Genomic DNA, 25,120 nt, shown 5'->3' on the forward strand with positions numbered 1-25,120 from the left:
AAAGCAAGTTCCAGGACAGCTAGCTGTTACACAGAGAAACTCTGTCTCCAAAAACCTAATTAATTAATTTTACTTAAATAATTAAAACTTTAATTAATTTAGTTAATTTAATTTTAATTGAATCGATTTAATTTTTTAAAAAAAGAAAATGTAAAGGTCATGTTCCCCTCTTTAAAACCAGTGTGGACTGCCCCTCACCTCATCCATCCACAGGCCTGTCCGTCAACCTTCCTAAGAGTCTCTCTCATACTCTCCATTTTTCCAAGCGAGTGTTGCTAGTCAGTTCTAAGATCTTTGTGGTAGTTTGAATATGCTTGGCCCTGGGAGGTGTGGCCTTGTTGAAGGAAGTGTGTCATTGTGGGGGTGGGCTTTGAGATCCTCCTCCTAGCTGCCTGGGAGACAGTCTTCCTCTAGCTGCCTTCTGAACAAGATGTAGAACTCTCAGCTCCTCCAGCACCATACCTGCTGGGTCTCTGTCATGTTTCCTGCCATAATGATAATGGACTGAACCTATGAACCAATAAGCCAGCCCCAATTATATATTGTCCTTTATAAGAGTTGCCATGACTCTGCTGCAGGACATTAATGGAGTTGCTTTATTCAGGCTAGTGTGTTGTGACGCTGTAATCAGAACATGCTCCCTGTTATTCCAGCTTGAGATGCAAATTCATCATCGGGCTCATTTCTAATAATCGCAGTGTCTCCTGCTTTGGGCCAGCAAAGAAACCTGCTGACTGCATACGGTTTGCTTAGGCAGTACTTTAGACTCACCTTATTTGTGATTACTATAGCAATTACCATAGCTACAAGATGAGATTTTACTGTCTTATTTAAATTTTATGAATCTGTCTGTTTTTTACACTAATTTTCCCAATAAAGTCCATTAAGAACCAAAAAAAAAAAAAAAGAGTTACCATGGTCATGGTGTCTGTTCACAGCAATGGAAACCCTATCGAAGACAATCCTGGTTTTCATACGTTCTCATAAACAGTAGTCCCCCTGAAGGAGACAACCGATTACCATTATATTTTCCAACGATGCAAAATTTAATTCCAAAACTTAAGACACAAAAACACAAAGCACTATGTGTTCTTCAGTGTTGCAGAGAACACAGAAACAGACCAGAGATAGCATAGTCCCTCAAGATAGCAAGCCAGGGGTTCGTGAAGCTTGCTGGGGCTGGATGATCACTGAGTAACGTCCTTGGGGTCTCCAGGGGGAGAGGAAGATGTAAAGTCATCCCGGGTACAGGTGCCCCTCTATGGGGCTGTGAGGTGGGCTTTCACCAGCCTTCTTTACTTATGAGAACGTGAACTCTGAGCCCAGGACCTTGTTTGCCCAAAGTTCCTCAGGAGGGGATGCCTGCATTCAGTCCCACTCAGAGGGGGTCTTTGCTCTCTCACCCACCCTTAATGTCATCTCTCCCATCTCCTGTCACATCCTCTCCCCACCCCCTGGCCTTACCAGGACAAGACTGAAGAAAAGGACAGACGCTGTGAAAGCCCCAAAAGATTTGACTCTCACAGCGCATTCATACTGTATCTCTTAGCAAGCTGCTCTGTGAAGACAGAACTTTTATTCATGTGGGGGGGGGGAACCCCAGGACTGCTAGCATCACTTACAACTGCTTGCTAGCCACGCAATTAGAATCTTCTAATCTGGTGAATATTATTTTTAACTGCTCAGTGGTTCAGCAGTTACAGAAAGAACCCAAGGCACCTTACCCGTGCCGGTGGAGAAGCATTTCCTAGTTTTGTTCAGCAGACAGGGGCCCAATTTCACATGTCATTAACTTAGAGGTGAAGAAAATAGTGCCTAAATGCTTCTCTGTGTTGAACTCACCCGCAAATACCATGCATCTATTTCATCGCCATAAAAGTGCCTGGATAATGCAAACGTTATCTGTACCCCTTTGACGCTCCCTTGGATTCTCTGAACCCCACATTCTGTGTGTGGCCTAGAGACAATGGCTCCTGCTGCCAGATGCCCTGGATGAGACCCCAAGTGGGGTTTGCTGGCTCCTGAGAGCAGGGTGAGGCCCTGGGTGAGGTGTACTGTGTGCAGAGGGCAGAGGGTGCTGCTGCATTGGCCTGCATAGGAAGAGATCTCAGAGGCTGCACTTACTCCAGCTTCTTGAAGCGCTCCCGGCCTGCAGCCACGTACTTGCCACCGGTCTGCAGCGCGTCCAGTCCGAGCACCGGGTGGCCGCGCGTGGGCGTGTAGAGCCGCCGCACACCGAAGGGCACCTCCACCTGCTCGGTCAGCTGCTCCAGCAGAGCCTCGAAGTTGGCTACGCGACGCCGGGAGAACACGAACTTGCGGCCCACATAGAACTGGTCCCCGTTGCGGTACACCAAGATGGTCTTGGCCGGTGTGGTGTCCACCAGCGCATAGGGCCCGCGCGTGCCCATGGCCACTGCTCGCTCGCCTCGGGACACGCAGAACTGTGCAAGGAGGCGCCCAGCACACCCACGGACTCCCTCGGGCTGCGGGCCACAGGCGGGACTGGGCTGCCTGGCTAATGGGTCCTGAGCCTGCAGCACACGCTGACGTTCAGGGGCGATTGTGACTGGGCGGGCAGGAGAGGGATGACAGAAAGACAGGCAGGACAGGGGTGACTGATCAGGGACATGAAGGATGCAAAGAAGGTTCAGAATGCAGCCTGGTGAGAACAGAGAAATAGGTCGGGAGCAGCAGGAAACTCAGAGAGTTGACTGGTCCAAAACAGAGAACCCCCACAAGTGAGGGCATAAATCTGGGAGAAGTGTGAAACAGAGAACCAGGGCCGGGAGGATGCAGGAGAGCTCAGTCAGGTGAGGACCCACAAAGAGAAAAGGAAAAGCCGAGTGATATGGTGCTTGCCACTAATGCCAATATTTGGGAGGCAGAGCCAGGAAGATCTCTGAGAGTCCTAGGCCAGAATGGTCTATAGAGAGAGTTCCAGGCCAGCCAGTAAGATAGTAAGATGCTGGAGGGTGAGAGAGCGAGAGAAGGAGAGCACGAGCGAGAGCACGCGCACGCACACACACACACACACACACACACACACACACACGAGAGAGAGAGAGGGGGGGGAGATAGGGGGAGGGAGAGAACAGCGCTAGAGAGGTGAAGCATGAAGCATAAATAAAGCACTAGAGAGGTGAAGTGATGGAGCCCAGGGAAGAGAAGAAAGGGTAAGGAGGCGCTGGGCCAAGAGTACCCATCCTGACCTCCCAGCATGCTGCTGCCTCCCACTGTAGAGAAAGGGAGCAGAGCCATCTGACACTCACACTGGGGATTGCTGGAAGCCTATCACCTTCTGAGCCTCTGTTTCTTACCTTCATCACATACTGAGATAAGATTCCAGCTCAGCACCACATAGGGTATGTAAGGGACTGTCTGCTGTGGCCACTAGTAGCCACCACCAACCACTCCAAAGGTGACATTTCAGGAAGGGGGCCTTTGGAAAAGTCACCCCCGCACAAGCCTCTTCCGGTCAGAAAAGCACCGGGGTAGCTAGGGCGCAGGGTCGGCTGACACTCGCCAGCTACCCACAACACCCGCCACAGGATCTTAAGACTTCTGGTGAGTGGAACACAGCTTCTGCTCCAATCCAATTGCGCGCGAGACCTGAGACTGCATTAGTTAGGGAAGCAGAAACCGGCCTGAGTAGGGCCACAGGCCTCATCCTGCCAGAACAGCACCTGTGTAGCTAGAGCACAGGGTCGGCTGACACCCGCCAGCTACCCACGACCCCCGCCACAGGATTTTGATACTGCTGGTGAGTGGAACACAGCTTCTGCTCCAATCTTTAAACAGTGACAACGACAACAACTAACCCCAGAGATTACCAGATGGCGAAAGGTAAACGTAATAATCTTACTAACAGAAACCAAGACCACTCACCATCATCAGAACCCAGCACTCCCACTTCGCCCAGTCCAGGGCACCCCAACACACCAGAAAAGCTAGACACGGATCTAAAAGCATATCTCATGATGATGGTAGAGGACTTCAAGAAGGACTTTAATAACACACTTAAAGAAATACAGGAGAACACTGCTAAACAGGTAGAAGACATTAAAGAGGAAGCACAAAAATCCCTTAAAGAATTGCAGGAAAACACTGCTAAAGAGTTACAAATCCTTAAAGAAAAACAGGATAACCTAATCAAACATGTAGAAGTCCTTAATGAAAAACAGGAAAACACATCCAAACAGATGAGGGAAATGAACAAAACCATACTAGACCTAAAAAGGGAAGTAGACACAATAAAGAAAACCCAAAATGAAGCAACACTGGAGATAGAAACCCTAGGAAAGAAATCTGGAACCATAGATACCAGCATCAGAAACAGAATACAAGAGATGGACGAGAGAATCTCAGGTGCAGAAGATTCCATAGAGAACATCGGCACAACAATCAAGGAAAATGTAAAATGCAAAAAGATCCTAACTCAAAACATCCAAGAAATACAGGACACAATGAGAAGACCAAACCTACGGATAATAGGAGTGGATGAGAATGAAGATTTTCAACTCAAAGGACCAGCAAACATCTTCAACAAAATTATAGAAGAAAACTTCCCAAATCTAAAGAAAGAGATGCCCATGAACATACAAGAATCCTACAGAACTCCAAATAGACTGGACCAGAAAAGAAATACCTCCCGACACATAATAATCAGAACAACAAATGCTCTAAATAAAGACAGAATACTAAAAGCAGCAAGAGAAAAAGGCCAAGTAACATATAAAGGCAAGCCTATCAGAATTACACCAGATTTTTCACCAGAGACTATGAAAGCCAGAAGATCCTGGACGGATGTTATACAGACACTAAAAGAACACAAATTCCAGCCCAAGCTACTATACCCAGCCAAACTCTCAATTAACATAGATGGAGAAACCAAAGTATTCCACGACAAAACCAAATTCACACATTATCTCTCCACGAATCCAGCCCTTCAAAGGATAATAACAGAAAAAAAACAATACAAGGACAGGAACCACGCCCTAGAAACTACAAGAGGTAATCCCTCAACAAACCTAAAAGAAGACAGCCACAAGAACAGAATGCCAACTTTAACAACAAAAATAACAGGAAACAACAATTACTTTTCCTTAATATCTCTTAATATCAATGGACTCAACTCCCCGATAAAAAGACATAGACTAACAAACTGGCTACACAAACAAGACCCAACATTTTGCTGCTTACAGGAAACTCATCTCAGAGAAAAAGATAGACACTACCTCAGAATGAAAGGCTGGAAAACAATTTTCCAAGCAAATGGTATGAAGAAACAAGCTGGAGTAGCCATTCTAATATCTGATAAGATTGACTTCCAACCCAAAGTCATTAAAAAAGACAGGGAGGGACACTTCATACTCATCAAAGGTAAAATCCTCCAAGAGGAACTATCAATCCTGAATATCTATGCTCCAAATACAAAGGCAGCCACATTCATTAAAGAAACTTTAAATCTCAAAGCACACATTGCACCTCATACAATAATAGTGGGAGACTTCAACACACCACTTTCACCAATGAACAGATCGTGGAAACAGAAACTAAACAGGGACACAGTGAAACTAACAGAAGTTATGAATCAAATGGATCTGGCAGATATCTACAGAACATTCTATCCTAAAACAAAAGGATATACCTTCTTCTCAGCACCTCATGGTACTTTCTCCAAAATTGACCACATAATTGGTCACAAAACAGGCCTCAACAGATACAAAAATATTGAAATTGTCCCATGCATCCTATCAGATCACCATGGACTAAGGCTGATCTTCAATAACAAAATAAATAATAGAAAGCCAACCTTCACGTGGAAACTGAACAACACTCTTCTCAATGATACCTTGGTCAAGGAAGGAATAAAGAAAGAAATTAAGGACTTTTTAGAGTTCAATGAAAATGAAGCCACAACATACCTACACTTATGGGACACAATGAAAGCATTTCTAAGAGGAAAACTCATAGCTCTGAGTGCCTCCAAAAGGAAACTAGAGAGAGCACACATTAGCAGCTTGACAACATACCTAAAAGCACTAGAACAAAAGGAAGCAAATTCACCCAAGAGGAGTAGACAGCAGGAAATAATCAAACTCAGGGGCGAAATCAACCAAGTGGAAACAAGAAGAACTATTCAAAGAATCAACCAATCAAGGAGCTGGTTCTTTGAGAAAATCAACAAGATAGATAAACCCTTAGCCAGACTCACTAGAGGGCACAGGGAAAGCATCCTAATTAACAAAATCAGAAATGAAAAAGGAGACATAACAACAGATCCTGAAGACATCCAAAACACCATCAGATCCTTCTACCAAAGGCTATACTCAACAAAACTGGAGAACCTGGATGAAATGGAGAAGTTCCTAGACAGATACCAGGTACCAAAGTTGAATCAAGATCAGGTTAATGATCTAAACGGCCCTATATCCCCCAAAGAAATAGAAGCAGTCATTAATAGTCTCCCAACTAAAAAAAGCCCAGAACCAGATGGGTTTACTGCAGAGTTCTATCAGACCTTCAAAGAAGATCTAATCCCAGTTCTTCACAAACTATTCCACAAAATAGAAACAGAAGGTACTCTACCCAACTCATTCTATGAAGCCACAATTACTCTGATACCTAAACCACAAAAAGACCCAACAAAGATAGAAAACTTCAGACCAATATCCCTTATGAATATTGATGCAAAAATCCTCAATAAAGTTCTTGCTAACCGAATCCAAGAACACATCAAAACAATCATCCATCCTGACCAAGTAGGTTTCATCCCAGGGATGCAGGGATGGTTCAATATACGGAAATCCATCAATGTAATCCAGTATATAAACAAACTCAAAGACAAAAACCACATGGTCATCTCGTTAGATGCGGAAAAATCATTTGACAAGATCCAACACCCATTCATGATAAAAGTCTTGGAAAGATCAGGAATTCAAGGCCCATACCTAAACATGATAAAAGCAATCTACAGCAAACCAGTAGGCAACATCAAAGTAAATGGTGAGAAGCTTGAAGCAATCCCTCTAAAATCAGGGACTAGACAAGGCTGTCCACTTTCTCCATACCTATTCAACATTGTACTTGAAGTCCTAGCCAGAGCAATTCGACAACAAAAGGAGATCAAAGGGATACAAATTGGAAAAGATGAAGTCAAAATATCACTTTTTGCAGATGATATGATAGTATATATAAGTGACCCTAAAAATTCCACCAGAGAACTCCTAAGCCTGATAAACAGCTTCGGTGAAGTAGCTGGATATAAAATTAACTCAAACAAATCAATGGCCTTTCTCTACACAAAGAATAAACAGGCTGAGAAAGAAATTAGGGAAACAACACCCTTCTCAATAGTCACAAATAATATAAAATATCTTGGCGTGACTCTAACTAAGGAAGTGAAAGATCTGTATAATAAAAACTTCAAGTCTCTGAAGAAAGAAATTATAGAAGATCTCAGAAGATGGAAAGATCTCCCATGCTCATGGATTGGCAGGATCAACATTGTAAAAATGGCTATCTTGCCAAAAGCAATCTACAGAGTCAATGCAATCCCCATCAAAATTCCAACTCAATTCTTCAATGAATTAGAAAGTGCAATCTGCAAATTCATCTGGAATAACAAAAAACCTAGGATAGCAAAAACTCTTCTCAAGGATAAAAGAACCTCTGGTGGAATCACCATGCCTGACCTAAAGCTTTACTACAGAGCAATTGTGATAAAAACTGCATGGTACTGGTATAGTGACAGACAAATAGACCAATGGAATAGAATTGAAGACCCAGAAATGAACCCACACACCTACGGTCACTTGATCTTCGACAAGGGAGCTAAAAACATCCAGTGGAAGAAAGACAGCATTTTCAACAAATGGTGCTGGCACAACTGGTTGTTAACATGTAGAAGAATGCGAATCGATCCATTCCTATCTCCTTGTACTAAGGTCAAGTCTAAGTGGATCAAGGAACTACACATAAAACCAGAGACACTGAAACTTATAGAGGAGAAAGTGGGGAAAAGCCTTGAAGATATGGGCACAGGGGAAAAATTCCTGAATAGAACAGTAATGGCTTGTGCTGTAAGATCGAGAATTGACAAGTGGGACCTCATGAAACTGCAAAGCTTCTGCAAGACTAAAGACACCATCAATAAGACAAAAAAACCACCAACAGATTGGGAAAGGATCTTCACCTATCCTAAATCAGATAAGGGACTAATATCCAATATATATAAAGAACTCAAGAAGGTGGACTCCAGAAAGTCAAATAAACCCATTAAAAAATGGGGCTCAGAACTGAACAAAGAATTCTCACTTGAGGAATACCGAATGGCAGAGAAGCACCTGAAAAAATGTTCAACATCCTTAATCATCAGGGAAATGCAAATCAAAACAACCCTGAGATTCCACCTCACACCAGTCAGAATGGCTAAGATCAAAAATTCAGGTGACAGCAGATGCTGGCGAGGATGTGGAGAAAGAGGAACACTCCTCCATTGTTGGTGGGATTGCAAGCTTGTACAACCACTCTGGAAATCAGTTTGGCGGTTCCTCAGAAAATTGGACATAGTACTACCGGAGGATCCAGCAATACCTCTCCTGGGCATATATCCAGAAGATGTCCCAACCGGTAAAAAGGACACATGCTCCACTATGTTCATAGCAGCCCTATTTATAATAGCCAGAAGCTGGAAAGAACCCAGATGTCCCTCAACAGAGGAATGGATACAGAAATTATGGTACATTTACACAATGGAGTACTACTCAGCTATTTAAAAGAATGAATTTATGAAATTCCTAGCCAAATGGATGGACCTGGAGGGCATCATCTTGAGTGAAGTAACACAATCACAAAAGAACTCACACAATATGTATTCACTGATAAGTGGATATTAGCCCAAAACTTAGGATACCCAAGATATGAGATACAATTTGCTAAACGCATGAAACTCAAGAAGAATGAAGACCAAAGTGTGGACACTGTGCCCCTTCTTAGAATTGGGAACAAAACACCCAGGGAAGGAGTTACAGAGACAAAGTTCGTAGCTGTGATGAAAGGATGGACCATTTAGAGACTGCCGTATCCAGGGATCCATCCCATAAGCAGCTTCTAAATGCTGACACCATTGCATACACTAGCAAGATTTTGCTGAAAGGACCCAAATATAGCTGTCTCTTGTGAGACGATGCCGGGGCCTAGCAAACACATGAGTGGATGTTCACAGTCAGCTATTGGATGTATCACAGGGCTCCCAATGGAGAAGCTAGAGAAAGTACCCAAGGAGCTAAAGGGATCTGCAACCCTATAGTTGGAACAACATGATGTACTAACCAGAACCCCGGAGCTCTTGTCTCTAGCTGCATATGTATCGAAAGATGGTCTAGTCGGCCATCAATGGAAAGAGAGGCCCATTGGACTTGCAAACTTTATATGCCCCAATATAGGGGAATGCCAGGGCCAAAAGAATGGGAATGGGTGGGTAGGGAAGTGGGGGGCGCTATGGGGGACTTTTGGGATAACATTGGAAATGTAATTGAGGAAAATATGTAATAAAAATATTAAAAATTAAAAAAAAAAAGAAAAGTCACCCCCTTTCAGGATAAAGACAAGCCAATTGTTTCTTGAGTGGATAATTCTAGAAATACTTCCCCAAAAGTTTTAACATGCTTAAACAGGATCTCAGGTTAAGTATTATCTGTTGAGTCTACAAGCAAATGGTACAGAAAGCTGATACTATCAGTGTTTTGTAGTGTTTTTCCAAAAAGTGCTTCTTCAGGAGGCTATCCCACTATTTATAGCTATGGCCAGTTTTTAGGATGCCAACCAGGTGGTGACAGGAGACCAAGACCAGTTTGTGGGGTGATCATTTTATTGGAGCCACCAGGTGTTCAGAACACTGAAGACAGTGGGTATGTACTATGGTGGATGAGCTCTTTAAAGGTTCGCCCTGAATCCTGCTTTAAGAGAGAACCGCAGCAAGGGCTTCTCCCGGAGGGGCCGCAGCAAACAGATGGAACTAGGGAAACCCTTGAGCCGAAGGCGGCTGACACCGCCATCAGGGGCAATGGTAATCCTGGCATGAGTGATGACATCCTGAAGCTCCAGGGTCAGGCTGTCCAACAAGTGATTTTGGTTGGGAATTAGCTGGGGGAAAAAAAAGACAGATGCAAGGTGTTTGTGGAAGGGTTTCATGGGGCTCCCCAGTGCTTGCCGGTCAGGCTTGGTCTTAGGGGGCTTTAAGAAATGCTCTGGCCTAACAGAAATCAGCTAGTGGGGAAAGGGACAATGGCATGTGTGTTCAAGTGTATTTCTTGACAAACAGATGAATTAATCAAATGGAAGAGAAGGCCTTCATGGTTACACAGAACCTCACCCCACCACAGTGACTACTTTGCTAGTCCAAGACACTCTAACACATATGAGGGTATCCATCCTATACATGGGCACAGCATGATAACTGTTAGTGTGCCAGGCATCCTTCTAATAAGTTAAATATACTATAAAGAAACATATGTCTGTGTATGTATTCTTAGCACATTCTTAGCATGATGGGTTTCTGTTTTATCTTAGCAAAATTTGACTAAGGCATGCAAAAGTCACAGAGTCCACCGTCTCCCGTGGAAAACACAGCTGTGGCTTTTTACAGTGTATTAATTTTACTGTTAAACTGAGCAAAGGTTTTATAGGAAAGTGTATCTGAAGAGCTATAACTCCAGCTCCTTGGGAGGCAGAGACAGGAGGATTATAAGTTCCAGGCTAGCCTGTGAAACTCACAGAAACCCTGTCTCTAAAAGTGAAAAAGAGGGCTAGGAGTGGAGTTTAGTGGTAAGGAGACAATATATAGGAGTGGAGCTCAGTGGTAGGGAGATGTGTAGGGGTGGATCTCAGTGGTAGGGAGATGTGTAGGGGTGGAACTCGGTGGTAGGGAGATGTGTAGGGGTGGAGCTCAGTCAGTGGTAGGGAGATGTGTAGGGGTGGAGCTCAGAGGTAGGGAGATGTGTAGGGGTGGAGCTCAGTGGTAGGGAGATGTGTAGGGGTGGAACTCAGTGGTAGGGAGATGTGTAGGAGTGGAGCTCAGTGGGAAGGAAATGTGTAGGGGTGGAGCTCAGTCAGTGGTAGGGAGATGTGTAGGGGTGGAGCTCAGTCAGTGGTAAGGAGATGTGTAGGGGTGGAGCTTGGTGGTAGGGAGATGCATAGCATGTGTAAGATCCCAGGTTCCTCCACAGACTGAGTGTCAACCTGCACCTCACAAACCTTGGTGACTGGAAGCAACGACTTCCACTTATGGGCAGGAAGATTCCAATTATGCCTGATCATGTCTTCCTCTTCCAGTGTGGTCAGGATGCACCCATCCACTTTGCAGCTGTTGGGACAATTGCCTGTTGGGGGAAATAGAAGCATGAACACTGTTTCCTTCAACATACCTCAGCTTCTAGGATACAAGTAATTCAATCAGACCAAACCCCAGAAATGGGCTGGGAAGACAGCTCAGTGGTAGAACACTTGCCTGGTGTGTATGAGGTCCTAGGTTCAAGTTCCAGAACCACAAAACAGGAAGAACTACTAAAATCAAGGAAAAGCCTTCTTTCTAAAGAAAAAAGTATAGTGAAGGAGAAAGGAAGGAATGGGGTTGGGCTGCTTTGTGGGGTACAGGAAAGTGCAGTTCAGGTGAATGAGAAGCAGCCAGCCATGTGTTAGATGTATTCATACTTCAAAAGCTGGAGATACTTGATAAGCATCATACACTGTAAACTAAATCTCTTACTTACTGCTACATCGCATCTAACGTCATGATGGACCTGGGCACAATGTCATTTTGTAATGTGACAATAAAAAGAAATTCTGGAATGGGAGAGGTGGTCCAGCAGTTAAGAGTGCTTCACACTCTTCCAGAGCACCTGAATTCAGCTTCCAGAACATACATTACATGACTCACAACTGCCTTTAGCTCCAGCTCCAGGGGATCTGACCCCCAGCCAGCCACCATGGTTACCGGCACTGTCACACCTCCTACACATAAATAAATAAAAATTGTTTAAGATATATTGAGCACACTGTCACTATCTTCAGACACACTAGAAGAGGGCATCAGTTCCTATTACAGATGGTTGTGAGCAATCATGTGGTTGCTGGGAATTGAATTCAGGAGCAGTCCTTGACTGGTGAGCCATCTTTCCTGCCCAAAAAAATAAATTTTATTTTGTTTTGGTTTTGTTTTTGTTTTTGAAGTTTTTTTTTTATTTATTTTTTTAATTAGGTATTTTCTTCATTTACATTTCAAATGCTATCCCAAGAGAATAAATAAATTTTTAATGTGAAGACAACGACAAAGAAAAAGAGGGGTGGTGATAATTGTAAGCTACACTAGTGGGTGCTGAGCCCAAATCAAACATTCCGTGCTCCAGGAATGCTAAGGTGTCTCTAGGTGAAAAGAATATGGCTTTGAGTCTCTCTTCTCTTTGGAACTTCATTCAATCGTGTGCAAGGGTCAGAAGCCCTAGGAGAAGGGTCGCATACTCCTATGGGGAGTACTCTAAGATGGAGATTTGGAATTCTGGCAGAAGCCTCTTACTGCCTGCATGCACCATATGTGGTTCATCTCTTAGGAGAGTAGCCTTGCATGTGGGTCATTAGTGATCCCAGAATGGAGGGTGTACTGGCTAGTTTTGTGTCAACTTGACACAGTTGGAGTTATCACAGAGAAAGGAGCTTCAGTTGAGGAAATGCCTCCATGAGATACAACTGTAAGGCATTTTCTCAATTAGTGATCAAGGGGGAGAGGACCCTTGTGGGTGGTGCCATCTCTGGGCTGGTAGTCTTGGTTCGATAAGAGAGCAGGCAGAGCAAGCCAGTAATGAATATTCCTCCAGGCCTCTGCATCAGCTCCTGCTTCCTGACCTGTTTGAGTTCCAGTCCTGACTTCCTTTGGTGATGAACAGCAGCATAGAAGTGTAAGCCGAATAAACCCTTTCCTCCCCAACTTGCTTCTTGGTCATGATGTTTGTGCAGGAATAGAAACCCCGACTAAGATCAGAAGTGGGGTATTCCTGTGACAACCTGACCATGTTTTGGGGAGGACTGTGGAAGGACTTTGGACCTTTGGGCTTGAAGATCCATTTGTTGTTAAGAACTCTGTCAGATGTTGTGTAGGAGCTTGGAAGATAATGGTGAGAACAGTGCAGAAGATGGAGATCTGGCTTGTGAAATTTCAGAGGGAAAATTAAAGACTTTTCAGGGCCATTGATTTTGATTGTGAAAATTCTGTAGTTCTGGTTAGCTGGGGCTGAAGAATCAGCTGTGATTAACAAGATACCAGAACTACTAAAGCAAAAACTTTGCATTACTGGGACTATTGATGCTGGTTAGCTGGAGCTAAGAAATTAGTGGTGATTAGGAAGAGACCAGCATCGTTGAGGTGACATCTTCTGGGAAGTTTTCTGAAAGCACAAAGAGGCTGTGTTCCAGAGATAGCCAAGGTTGTACTCCTGCTGCAGCGGGACTTGGTGATGTGTAAGGGTCACCCAGGTGGTACTGGTTTTGAAGGCATGAAGGGGTCACACAGAGAAGCTGAGGCTTGGCACTGTGAGAGGCCATGGAAGGCCATTGGTGAAGGTGCAGCCTCAGTTGCAATTGACGGCCCAGGACTGAAGGGGTCATGCAGTGTTTTGGAGATGCCAGTACCATGAGATGACCACCAAGAGCAGCAGCAGCAGTGGAGTACAGGCATCTGGAACCTAGAGGACGACGCGTGTGCTACAAAGGTCATGGCTAGAGAAGTGACCCAAGCCCTTGGAGGAGCCCAGAAGATCATGAGTTGGATCCCAGACATTGGATGGTTGGAGATTGATTTTTGCTTTTGATTGTGGCTGTGCCCTGATATTTTCCCTCTTGAAGGAAGAAACTATTTTAGTGAAGCCCACAGTTAAGAGACTTTTAATTGTAAAAAGACTTTGGATTTTAAAAGAGATGGATATTTTAAAGAGATTGAAATTTTAAGAATATGTAAAGACTGTGGGATGTTTAAAGTTATTTAGACCTTGGGGATGAATAAGAATGTAAGGGTTGAGGCTTACTAGTGATGTGTTTGTGTGTCAACTTGACAAGGGGTCAATTGTACTGGCTAGTTTTGTGTCAACTTGACACAGCTGGAGTTATCACAGAGAAAGGAGCTTCAGTTGAGGAAATGCCTCCATGAGATCCAACTGTAAGGCATTTTCCCAATTAGTGTTCAAGGGGGAGAGGACCCTTGTGGGTGGTGCCATCTCTGGGCTGGTAGTCTTGGTTCGATAAGAGAGCAGGCTGAGCAAGCCAGGAAAGGCAAGCAAGTAAAGAATATCCCTCCATGGCCTCTGCATCAGCTCCTGCTCCCTGACCTGCTTGAGTTCCAGTCCTGACTTCCTTTGGTGATGAACAGCAGCATGGAAGTGTAAGCCCAATAAACCCTTTCCTCCCCAACTTGCTTCTTGGTCATAATGTTTGTGCAGGAATAGAAACCCCGACTAAGACAGAGGGTAAACATTAAAACTGTCCTATCTGTCTCTGATGTGTGCATATGTGTGTCCACTAAGCTATGTATCTTTGAGTCAACTGACTATAGCTTATTATATTATTGATACCAAGGGTACTGTCATGCTCCCTCCTTCCTGAATCCTACGAAAGATCCAAGGGTCTGGCAGCTTATATTTATGACCTATTTGGAGCACAAATTACTAGGATTTACTGCTGTTGCCTTTGACTAAACTCCCTCACAGACACACACACACACAGGATACACACGCACAAAACAGGTTATCCTGTTACTACTGCATCAACCTCTCTGCTTTTCTCACAAGATTTTTGTACCTTCCAAGAGGAACCTCACATCAACCTGGAATCTCATGTGGGTCATGGCCTGTCTCTGTAAGTCTCTAGATCACAGCCTGGTAAGTCAGAATAGGCTCTGCCCTAGAGTTGCAGTCTTCTTCCTTTCATAGCTTTCTAACCCTCAGAGCTATGTAGCCAACGGCAAGGGCCTCTCAAGAGATAACGAATGATAGATTGAAGGGACCCTCCTCAAAGCCACACAGCTGACTGGGAAGAGCAACACTCCAACTGACTCCCACAGCACCTGGTACCTGTACAGGGATCCCGCCAGCTGTGTGGTGCTGCCTGCCTTGCCAAGAGCTTACCTTTAAAGTACTTCGTATCAATTTCAATTTGAGTGATGACTCCAGGATGTGCCAATCGGAACACTGCCCACTCACAACCCGGGACCAGGAGAAGGCCATTCTCAGTACCCTGGAATTCAAAATAAACAATAAATCAAAAGCTAACTTGGGCTTGGGAAAGCCAACCTAAACACCGGCAGGAGAAGCTCACATAACATATTGTGTTTACCATAAACAAACCAAGTGTGGTGGCATGGTACACATCTGTAACCTCAGCACTTGGGAAAAAAGAAACAGGAGGGTCAGGAGGTCAAGGCCAGCCTGTCAAACTGGGATTCAACACATATGCACACACACACATAAAGACATAAGTGCACGTGTACACACACATGCACATACACACACACACACTATAACTAATTCATGTGTGAATTGTCCCCTTGCCTCTTTGATGGTCATGTCACCTCCTGAGTTCATTGTACTCAGCAAATTTTTATAAGTTTCTGATACAATTTCTACGTCAATGTCAAGTTCAAGAAGAAAGTTATAAGCACAGGGATGCTGATCTACTTCAGCCTGTAGGTTCTCTAAATTCTTTGACCGTCCAAAGCAAGTACTTTCCTAGTCAGCATCTATCATCATGGCCACTGGTCTCCAAACCTTGCTTCTCAAAGAGAGGTCCATTTGTATCTAGAAGGACCCGGTGACAGAAAATCAGACCCCAGAGAGAGGAGCAGTTATAAGTTTTAAATGGGATTTGCAAACCGAATGGGGTTTGGTTTGGTTTGGTCAAGGTCTCATTAAACTGTTGCATTGGCTCTAACACCCTCTACAATGTTTGGTGAGTCACAGACTCACCAAAGCCATCTCACCCTAGGGACCTTAAAAGGGCATCTAGACCAGCCCTTCCAACAAAATTTATTCATCTCTGTTGGGCTCATTAAACTTTAAATTCTGAGGGACCAGCAAAATGGCTCAGCTGATAGAGGCACTTGCTACCAGGCCTGAGTTCACAGATTCACATAGTAGAGGGAAGAACCCAAGGCTGACAATTAACTAATCAATTAATTAATTAATTAAAGATTATTTAGATTATTTTCTTTAGTAAATAAATAGAATACTCAAAAAAATTGACTAGAGCAGCCAAGAAGGCGGGTTTAGTCTTCTGGTAAAAATTTAGTACAACACTGTACCATACAGACTAGTGGAAAAGCAATAGGAAATTTGAAAAAAAAAATGCAGAGTCTAATGCAGGTGTGTGGGTCTTTGGTTTGGTTTGGTTTGGTTTCAGGGATTCTGTTGGCTTGTGTTTTGAGACATGGTCTCATGTAGCACAGGCTAGCCTAGAGCTTCCTGTGCTTTCCCTGGTTTCATCCCTGTTGTTAGAATGTCCTAACAGAGAGAGCAGCCCGAGGAAGACAGGGTTTATCAGATGACCATTCCCTGTCAGCAGCAGCATACCAGGAAGTCAAATCAGGAACACTAGCAGCTGGCCACATCATGTTAATAGCATGTTGCCGGTTTGATCAGATAGCCTTCTCTAATTCAGTCCAGGGCCCCAAACCAAGCAATGATGCACATGATCTGGATCCTACATCAATTGACAGTCAAAGCTATCTCTCCCCTAGACATGCTCATAGGCCAGTCCCCTTTAGATAATTCCTAAGATTCTCTTCTCAAGTGATTCTAGGTTGTGTCAAGTTAACAGTTAAAACTAATGCTCAAAGTAACTGAGGATGGCTTTGAACCCCTGATCCCCCTGCCTCTGTCTCTCCAGAGAGCCAAGACGCCCAGCTCAAGCAGATCCCTCAGGAAGTGCACTTCTCCATGATGTAACGTGAAAGAAGTATTGTTTAAACATTTTCTACAAAAGAATCGAAACTACAGTTGTTGCTGGTCTTACTTCTAACACCGGGGGTCTGTCCAGTCTTCTTGCAGTTTCCCAACCATCTGCTATGGACTTGGGTTCACCGACACCTACAGGAAATAGCTGGGGTTAATGGATTGACCTTTGATTTAATTTGAATGTGGGAATGGGTTGGCTGTCATTAAATTTCACATCCCACAATCCCAAGTATAACTACATAAATTAATTTTAGTAGAGTTGGTATTTTATTAATTCACAGCACAAGACTGATTTAATTAATTTTTCCCTTACAGCAGCTATTTGGGCTAAAATTAAGGACTGTGACTTTTTTTTTCTTTTTTTTTTTATTTTTGATTTTTGAGATAGGGTTTTTCTGTGTAACAGGCCTGGCATTCTGGGTCTTGCTCTGCACACCAGGCCAGCCTCAAACTCACAGAGATCCACCTGTCACTGACTTCCAAGGGCTGGGATTAAAGGCATGCACCACTACTGCCCAACAGTACCATGACTCTTGCTGACCCACTCCATGTCATAAAGGCATTGCGTTACTCTCATTCTCTGAAAGAGCACACACACACACACACACACACACACACACACACACCTGGGGCATCATTCTGGCCATGCTCAGCTTGCAATGCTGGAGCCCACACTGCTACATGAAATCTGGCTCCTGGAATTCCCACTCACCTATCATATTATTTGGATGTCCAAAGTGTGCATTACTAAATCCCACACAGACACCCCCAAAAGCAATGGCTACCAGGTCTACAGGTTCTGTGGAATCCAATGCAGCCCAGTCCCTCTGTCCAGTACCGTATACTCGAAGGCGTGCAACACCACCATCTGAGAAAGGAAAGTGCCTGTGTTAGTATTGGAAAAGCTAGCTGTTGGTGTGTCATGGACCCTAGGGGCATGTCGGCCTTCTCCCATCTCCTCTCCCTCTAGGCTTACAACACAGCAAGGCCCTTGCAGAGGACACTGCCCCAGGCCCCTACAGTGGACACTGCCCCAGATCCCTGCAGCAGACACTGCCCACTTGATTTTTGACAAAAAAGAAAAAATTAAAAAACAGACAATGTAAAAATCTTCTTCAATAAACGGAGCTGAAAACACTTGATATACATATATAGAAAAAATTAGGGCACTGGTGACACACACCTTTGATCCCAGCACTTGGGAGACAGGAGGGAGGTGGATGTCTGTAAGTCCGAGGCCAGCCTGCTCTACAAAACAAATCCAGGACAACAAGAACCCTTATATAGAGAGACCCTACCTTACCAAAAAGAAAAAGGAGAGAAGAAAAATAAAATTATCTCCATATCTCTCACCCTGAGCAAAAAAGTCAAATCTAAGTGGATAAGACCTAAAACTGTTGGGAGAAAATATTTCTCAATGTGGAGATAGGGATAGATTTCTGAGAAGACCTCCATTGGTACAAGCATTAACCTAGAACTGATGGAATCGCGTGAAAGTAAAAAGCAGCTGTTGAACAAAGGAAGAATGAAGACATGGCCTCTAGACTTGAGGGCAGGGAGACATCAACTCATATACATCAGATGAGAGATCAATGTCTAGACTATACAAGAAAAAAAATGAACAAATAAACCAAACCATCTGATCAGTGAATGGACTGAGCTAAACAGCTTCCTAAAGAAGGAACACAAACGGCCACTATTTGAAGTGCCCCTCATCCTCAGCTATCAGAGGGATGCAAATTACGACTGCTTTGAGATCCCATCTTACCACCAGTCAGATTGTCAATCATCAAGAAAACAAATGGCTGCAAAGACAGTTTTCCAAAGAAAATATGCCAATAACCAGTAAACACACAACAAGTCACCATCGTTAGTCACCAAGGAAATGAAAATCAAAACGACAGCAAGACATCATCTCACACCAACCAGGTGACAAGACACTGAGAGGGAGCTGAAGAAGGCAAAGACCTTAAGCATGGCTGCCATTTGGGAAACTTCTCAAATCCTCAAATGCAGAGTTATTACATGATCCAGAAATGTCAATCTTAGGTATAAGCTAAAGACAGAAATATACACACAGAGAGAGAAAAACATATGTATAAGCTGTAGTTTAAGAGATAACTCAGTGGTTACAAACACTGGCTACTCTTCTAGAGGACCTGAATTGGATTCTTGGTACCCACATAGTGGCTCACAACCATCTGTAACTCCAGTTCTAGAGAATCTGATGCCGTTATAAGGCCTCTACAGGCAAACAAGACATACAAGTAGGCAAAACATTGGTGTGGGTGTGTGTGTGTGTGTGTGTGTGTGTGTGTGTGTGTGTATTAAAATATTTTTAATTCTTATAAGTGAACATTAATAACATAGTTTATTATACCCAGCAGGTAGAAATGTCTACCAATGAATGAACAGATATATAAAAGTCTCTAACCATAAAATAAAATGTCATGTGGAAAAAAGAGGAATGAAGTACCCATACATGGCACAACCAGGATGATTCTTGACAGCATCACCCTAGGTAAAGGAAGCCAGAGACAAAAGACCAATAAAACATAGCTCTGTACCTTTGATGTGTAAAGTAGTCATACAAGGAGTATATTGATGGCTAGGGCTAGTGATGGTGAAGTGTAGTCTCTAGAGAAACAGAACCAGGAGCCTTGTATATACTAGCCATGAGTTCTGCCACTGGGCATTGCACTTCTTCCAGAGTTAATGCCCTAACATTAACAATGTTGCATTTATCTGTGCCTACACCTTAATTGTACACATCAAATGGGTGAGTCCTATGTCACTGTGACATATTGCACTAAAGCTCCTACATAAGAAAAAATAAAATAGACAGGTGAAAGTGTGCACCACAGAGGCAGACAGCTTCTGGGACAGGCGGAAGCCGCAGAGCCACTGAGGCAGCACACTTTTGGGGCCGCAGACATCCGGCACCCTCCCAGCCTGAGGACAGTGGTCCCGCCCTGCACGGGAGCCCTCTGCCTCAGGAGCAGGGAGCGCCATCTTGGATCCGGGACTCCACCGAACTTAGGAACTTAGTCTGCACAGGTGAGAGTGTGCACCACAGAAGCTGACAGCTTCTGTGACCTGCCAAAGCAACACAGCATCTGGGAAAGGTCCTGTCTTGGGCCTTCTTCTTCGGCCAGGAGGAGGTCCAAACACCAGATATCTGTGCACCTTCCCTGTAAGAGAAGAGCTTGCCAGCAGAGAGTGCTCTAACCACTGAAACTCAGAGGAGAGAGCCTGTCTCCCAGGTCTGCTGATAGACGGTAATCAAAATCACCAGAAGAACAATCTCTAAACAGAGACAACTATAACGACTCCAGAGATTACCAGATGGCGAAAGGTAAACATAAGAATCTTACTAACAGAAATGAAGACCATGCACCATCATCAGAACCCAGCACTCCCACTTCGCCCAGTCCAGGGCACCCCAACACACCTGAAAAGCTAGACCTGGATTTAAAAGCATATCTCATGATGATGGTAGAGGACATCAAGAAGGACTTTAATAACTCACTTAAAGAATGACAGGAGAACATTGGTAAAGAGTTACAAGTCCTTAAAGAAAAACAGGATAACACAATCAAACATGTAGAAGTCCTTAAAGAAAAACAGGAAAAGACAACCAAACAGGTAGAAGTCCTTAAAGAAAAACTGGAAAACACATCCAAACAGATGATGGAAATGAACAAAACCATACTCGACCTAAAAAGGGAAGTAGACACAATAAAGAAAACCCAAAATGAAGCAACACTGGAGATAGAAACCCTAGGAAAGAAATCTGGAACCATAGATGCCAGCATCAGCAACAGAATACAAGAGATGGAAGAGAGAATCTCAGGTGCAGAAGATTCCATAGAGAACATCAGCACAACAATCAAAAAAATGGAAAATGCAAAAAGATCCTAACTCAAAACATCCAGGAAATCCAGGACACAATGAGAAGACCAAACCTACAGATAATAGGAGTGGATGAGAATGAAGATTTTCAACTCAAAGAACCAGCAAACATCTTCAACAAAATTATAGAAAAAAACTTCCCAAATCTAAAGAAAGAGATGCCCATGAACATACAAGAAGCCTACAGAACTCCAAATAGACTGGACCAGAAAAGAAATACCTCCCGACACATAATAATCAGAACAACAAATGCACTAAATAAAGATAGAATACTAAAAGCAGCAAGAGAAAAAGGCCAAGTAACATATAAAGGCAAGCCTATCAGAATTACACCAGATTTTTCACCAGAGACTATGAAAGCCAGAAGATCCTGGACAGATGTTATACAGACACAAAAAGAACACAAATTCCAGCCCAGGCTACTATACCCAGCCAAACTCTCAATTAACAGAGATGGAGAAACCAAAGTATTCCACGACAAAACCAAATTCACACATTATCTCTCCAGGAATCCAGCCCTTCAAAGGATAATAACAGAAAAAAACCAATACAAGGACAGGAACCACACCCTAGAAAAAACAAGAAGGTAATCCCTCAACAAACCTAAAAGAAGACAGCCACAAGAACAGAATGCCAACTTTAACAACAAAAATAACAGGAAGCAACAATTACTTTTCCTTAATATCTCTTAATATCAATGGACTCAACTCCCCGATAAAAAGACATAGACTAACAAACTGGCTACACAAACAAGACCCAACATTTTGCTGCTTACAGGAAACTCATCTCAGAGAAAAAGATAGACACTACCTCAGAATGAAAGGCTGGAAAACAATTTTCCAAGCAAATGGTATGAAGAAACAAGCTGGAGTAGCCATTCTAATATCTGATAAGATTGACTTCCAACCCAAAGTCATCAAAAAAGACAGGGAGGGGCACTTCATACTCATCAAAGGTAAAATCCTCCAAGAGGACTATCAATTCTGAATATCTATGCTCCAAATACAAAGGCAGCCACATTCATTAAAGAAACTTTAGTAAATCTCAAAGCACACATTGCACCTCGTACAATAATAGTGGGAGACTTCAACACACCACTTTCACCAATGAACAGATCGTGGAAACAGAAACTAAACAGGGACACAGTGAAACTAACAGAAGTTATGAATCAAATGGATCTGGCAGATATCTACAGAACATTCTATCCTAAAACAAAAGGATATACCTTCTTCTCAGCACCTCATGGTACTTTCTCCAAAATTGACCACATAATTGGTCACAAAACAGGCCTCAACAGATACAAAAATATTGAAATTGTCCCATGCATCCTATTAGATCACCATGGACTAAGGCTGATCTTCAATAACAAAATAAATAATAGAAAGCCAACCTTCACGTGGAAACTGAACAACACTCTTCTCAATGATACCTTGGTCAAGGAAGGAATAAAGAAAGAAATTAAGGACTTTTTAGAGTTCAATGAAAATGAAGCCACAACATACCCAAACTTATGGGATGCAATGAAAGCATTTCTAAGAGGAAAACTCGTAGCTCTGAGTGCCTCCAAAAAGAAACTAGAGAGAGCACACATTAGCAGCTTGACAACATACCTAAAAGCACTAGAACAAAAGGAAGCAAATTCACCCAAGAGGAGTAGACGGCAGGAAATAATCAAACTCAGGGGTGAAATCAACCAAGTGGAAACAAGAAGAACTATTCAAAGAATCAAAAAATCAAGGAGCTGGTTCTTTGAGAAAATCAACAAGATAGATAAACCCTTAGCCAGACTCACTAGAGAGCACAGGGAAAGCATTCTAAGTAACAAAATCAGAAATGAAAAAGGAGACATAACAACAGATCCTGAAGAAATCCAAAACACCATCAGATCCTTCTACAAAAAGCTATACTCAACAAAACTGGAGAACCTGGATGAAATGGAGAAGTTTCTAGACAGATACCAGGTACCAAAGTTGAATGAAGATCAGGTTAATGATCTAAACAGCCCTATATCCCCCAAAGAAATAGAAGCAGTCATTAATAGTTTCCCAACCAAAAAAAGCCCAGGACCAGATGGGTTTAGTGCAGAGTTCTATCAGACCTTCAAAGAAGACCTAATCCCAGTTCTTCACAAACTATTCCACAAAATAGAAACAGAAGGTACTCTACCCAACTCATTCTATGAAGCCACAATTACTCTGATACCTAAACCACAAAAAGAACCAACAAAGATAGAAAACTTCAGACCAATATCCCTTATGAATATTGATGCAAAAATCCTCAATAAAGTTCTCGCTAACCGAATCCAAGAACACATCAAAACAATCATCCATCCTGACCAAGTAGGTTTCATCCCAGGGATGCAGGGATGGTTCAATATATGGAAATCCATCAACGTAATCCAGTATATAAACAAACTCAAAAAAAAAACCACATGATCATCTCGTTAGATGCGGAAAAAGCATTTGACAAGATCCAACACCCATTCATGATAAAAGTCTTGGAAAGATCAGGAATTCAAGGCCCATACCTAAACACGATAAAAACAATCTACAGCAAACCAGTAGCCAACATCAAAGTAAATAGTGAGAAGCTTGAAGCAATCCCTCTAAAATCAGAAACTAGACAAGGCTGTCCACTTTCTCCATACCTATTCAACATTGTACTTGAAGTCCTAGCCAGAGCAATTCGACAACACAAGGAGATCAAAGGGATACAAATTGGAAAAGATGACGTCAAAATATCACTTTTTGCAGATGATATGATAGTATATATAAGTGACCCTAAAAATTCCACCAGAGAGCTCCTAAGCCTGATAAACAGCTTCGGTGAAGTAGCTGGATGTAAAATTAACTCAAACGAATCAATGGTCTTTCTCTACACAAAGAATAAACAGGCTGAGAAAGTAATTAGGGAAACAACACCCTTCTCAATAGTCACAAATAATATAAAATATCTTGGCGTGTCTCTAACTAAGGAAGTGAAAGATTTGTATGACAAGAACTTCAAGTACCTGAAGAAAGAAATTATATAAGATCTCAGAAGATGGAAAGACCTCCCATGCTCATGGATTGGCAGGATCAACATTGTAAAAATGGCTATCTTACCAAAAGCAATCTACAGATTCAATGCAATCCCCATCAAAATTCCAACTCAATTCTTCAACGAATTAGAAAGGGCAATCTGCAAATTCATCTGGAACAACAAAAAACCTAGGATAGCAAAAACTCTTCTCAAGGATAAAAGAACCTCTGGTGGAATCACCATGCCTGACCTAAAGCTGTACTACAGAGCAATTGTGATAAAAACTGCATGGTACTGGTATAACGACAGACAAGTAGACCAATGGAACAGAATTGAAGACCCTGAGATCAACCCACATACCTATGGTCACGTGATCTTTGACAAGGGAGCAAAAACCATCCAGTGGAAAAAAGACAGCATTTTCAACAAATGGTGCTGGCACAATGGCGGTTATCATGTAGAAGAATGCGAATTGATCCATTCCTATCTCCTTGTACTAAGGTCAAATCTAAGTGGATTAAGGAACTCCACATAAAACCAGAGACACTGAAACTTATAGAGGAGAAAGTAGGGAAAAGCCTCGAAGATATGGGTACAGGGGAAAAATTCCTGAATAGAACAGCAAAGGCTTGTGCTGTAAGATCGAGAATCGATAAATGGGACCTCATAAAGTTGCAAAGCTTCTGCAAGGCAAAAGACACCGTCAATAAGACAAAAAGACCACAAACAGATTGGGAAAGGATCTTTACCTATCCTAAATCAGATAGGGGACTAATATCCAATATATATAAAGAACTCAAGAAGGTGGACTCCAGAAAATCAAATAACCCCGTTAAAAAATGGGGCTCAGAACTGAACAAAGAATTCTCACCTGAGGAATACCGAATGGCAGAGAAGCACCTGAAAAAATGTTCAACATCCTTAATCATCAGGGAAATGCATTCAAAACAACCCTGAGATTCCACCTCACACCAGTCAGAATGGCTAAGATCAAAAATTCAGGTGACAGCAGATGCTGGCGGGGATGTGGAGAAAGAGGAACACTCCTTCATTGTTGGTGGGATTGCAAGCTGGTACAACCACTCTGGAAATCAGTTTGGCGGTTCCTCAGAAAATTGGACATAATACTACCAGAGGATCCAGCAATACCTCTCCTGGGCATATATCCAGAAGATGTTCCAACCGGTAAG

General features: G+C 43.0%; 2 protein-coding genes across 2 annotated transcripts in view; both read right to left on the reverse strand.

The window, feature by feature from the left end:
- Positions 1-2,477, reverse strand: part of Dcdc2c (doublecortin domain containing 2C) — a 98,562-nt gene extending 96,085 nt beyond the window's left edge. Inside the window, 1 exon segment of the mRNA XM_085830126.1 lies at positions 2,125-2,477. Coding sequence (XP_085686252.1) covers positions 2,125-2,411 — 287 coding nt within the window. The 5' untranslated portion in view covers positions 2,412-2,477.
- Positions 2,478-9,866: 7,389 nt separating this feature from the next.
- The window catches only part of Allc (allantoicase), a 42,166-nt gene continuing 26,912 nt past the window's right edge, over positions 9,867-25,120 (reverse strand). Inside the window, exons 8-12 of the mRNA XM_021179230.3 lie at positions 17,710-17,865; positions 17,056-17,129; positions 15,174-15,282; positions 11,260-11,384; positions 9,867-10,149 (exon numbers count right to left, since the gene is read on the reverse strand). Of these exons, the coding sequence (XP_021034889.1) occupies positions 9,940-10,149; positions 11,260-11,384; positions 15,174-15,282; positions 17,056-17,129; positions 17,710-17,865 (674 nt within the window). The 3' untranslated portion in view covers positions 9,867-9,939. The remainder of the gene's footprint in view (positions 10,150-11,259; positions 11,385-15,173; positions 15,283-17,055; positions 17,130-17,709; positions 17,866-25,120) is intronic.

The sequence above is a fragment of the Mus caroli genome, unplaced genomic scaffold (genome assembly GCF_978045245.1).
Source record: "Mus caroli unplaced genomic scaffold, Mus_caroli_1 scaffold_14, whole genome shotgun sequence".
In the NCBI taxonomy this organism is placed as follows: Eukaryota; Metazoa; Chordata; class Mammalia; order Rodentia; family Muridae; genus Mus; species Mus caroli.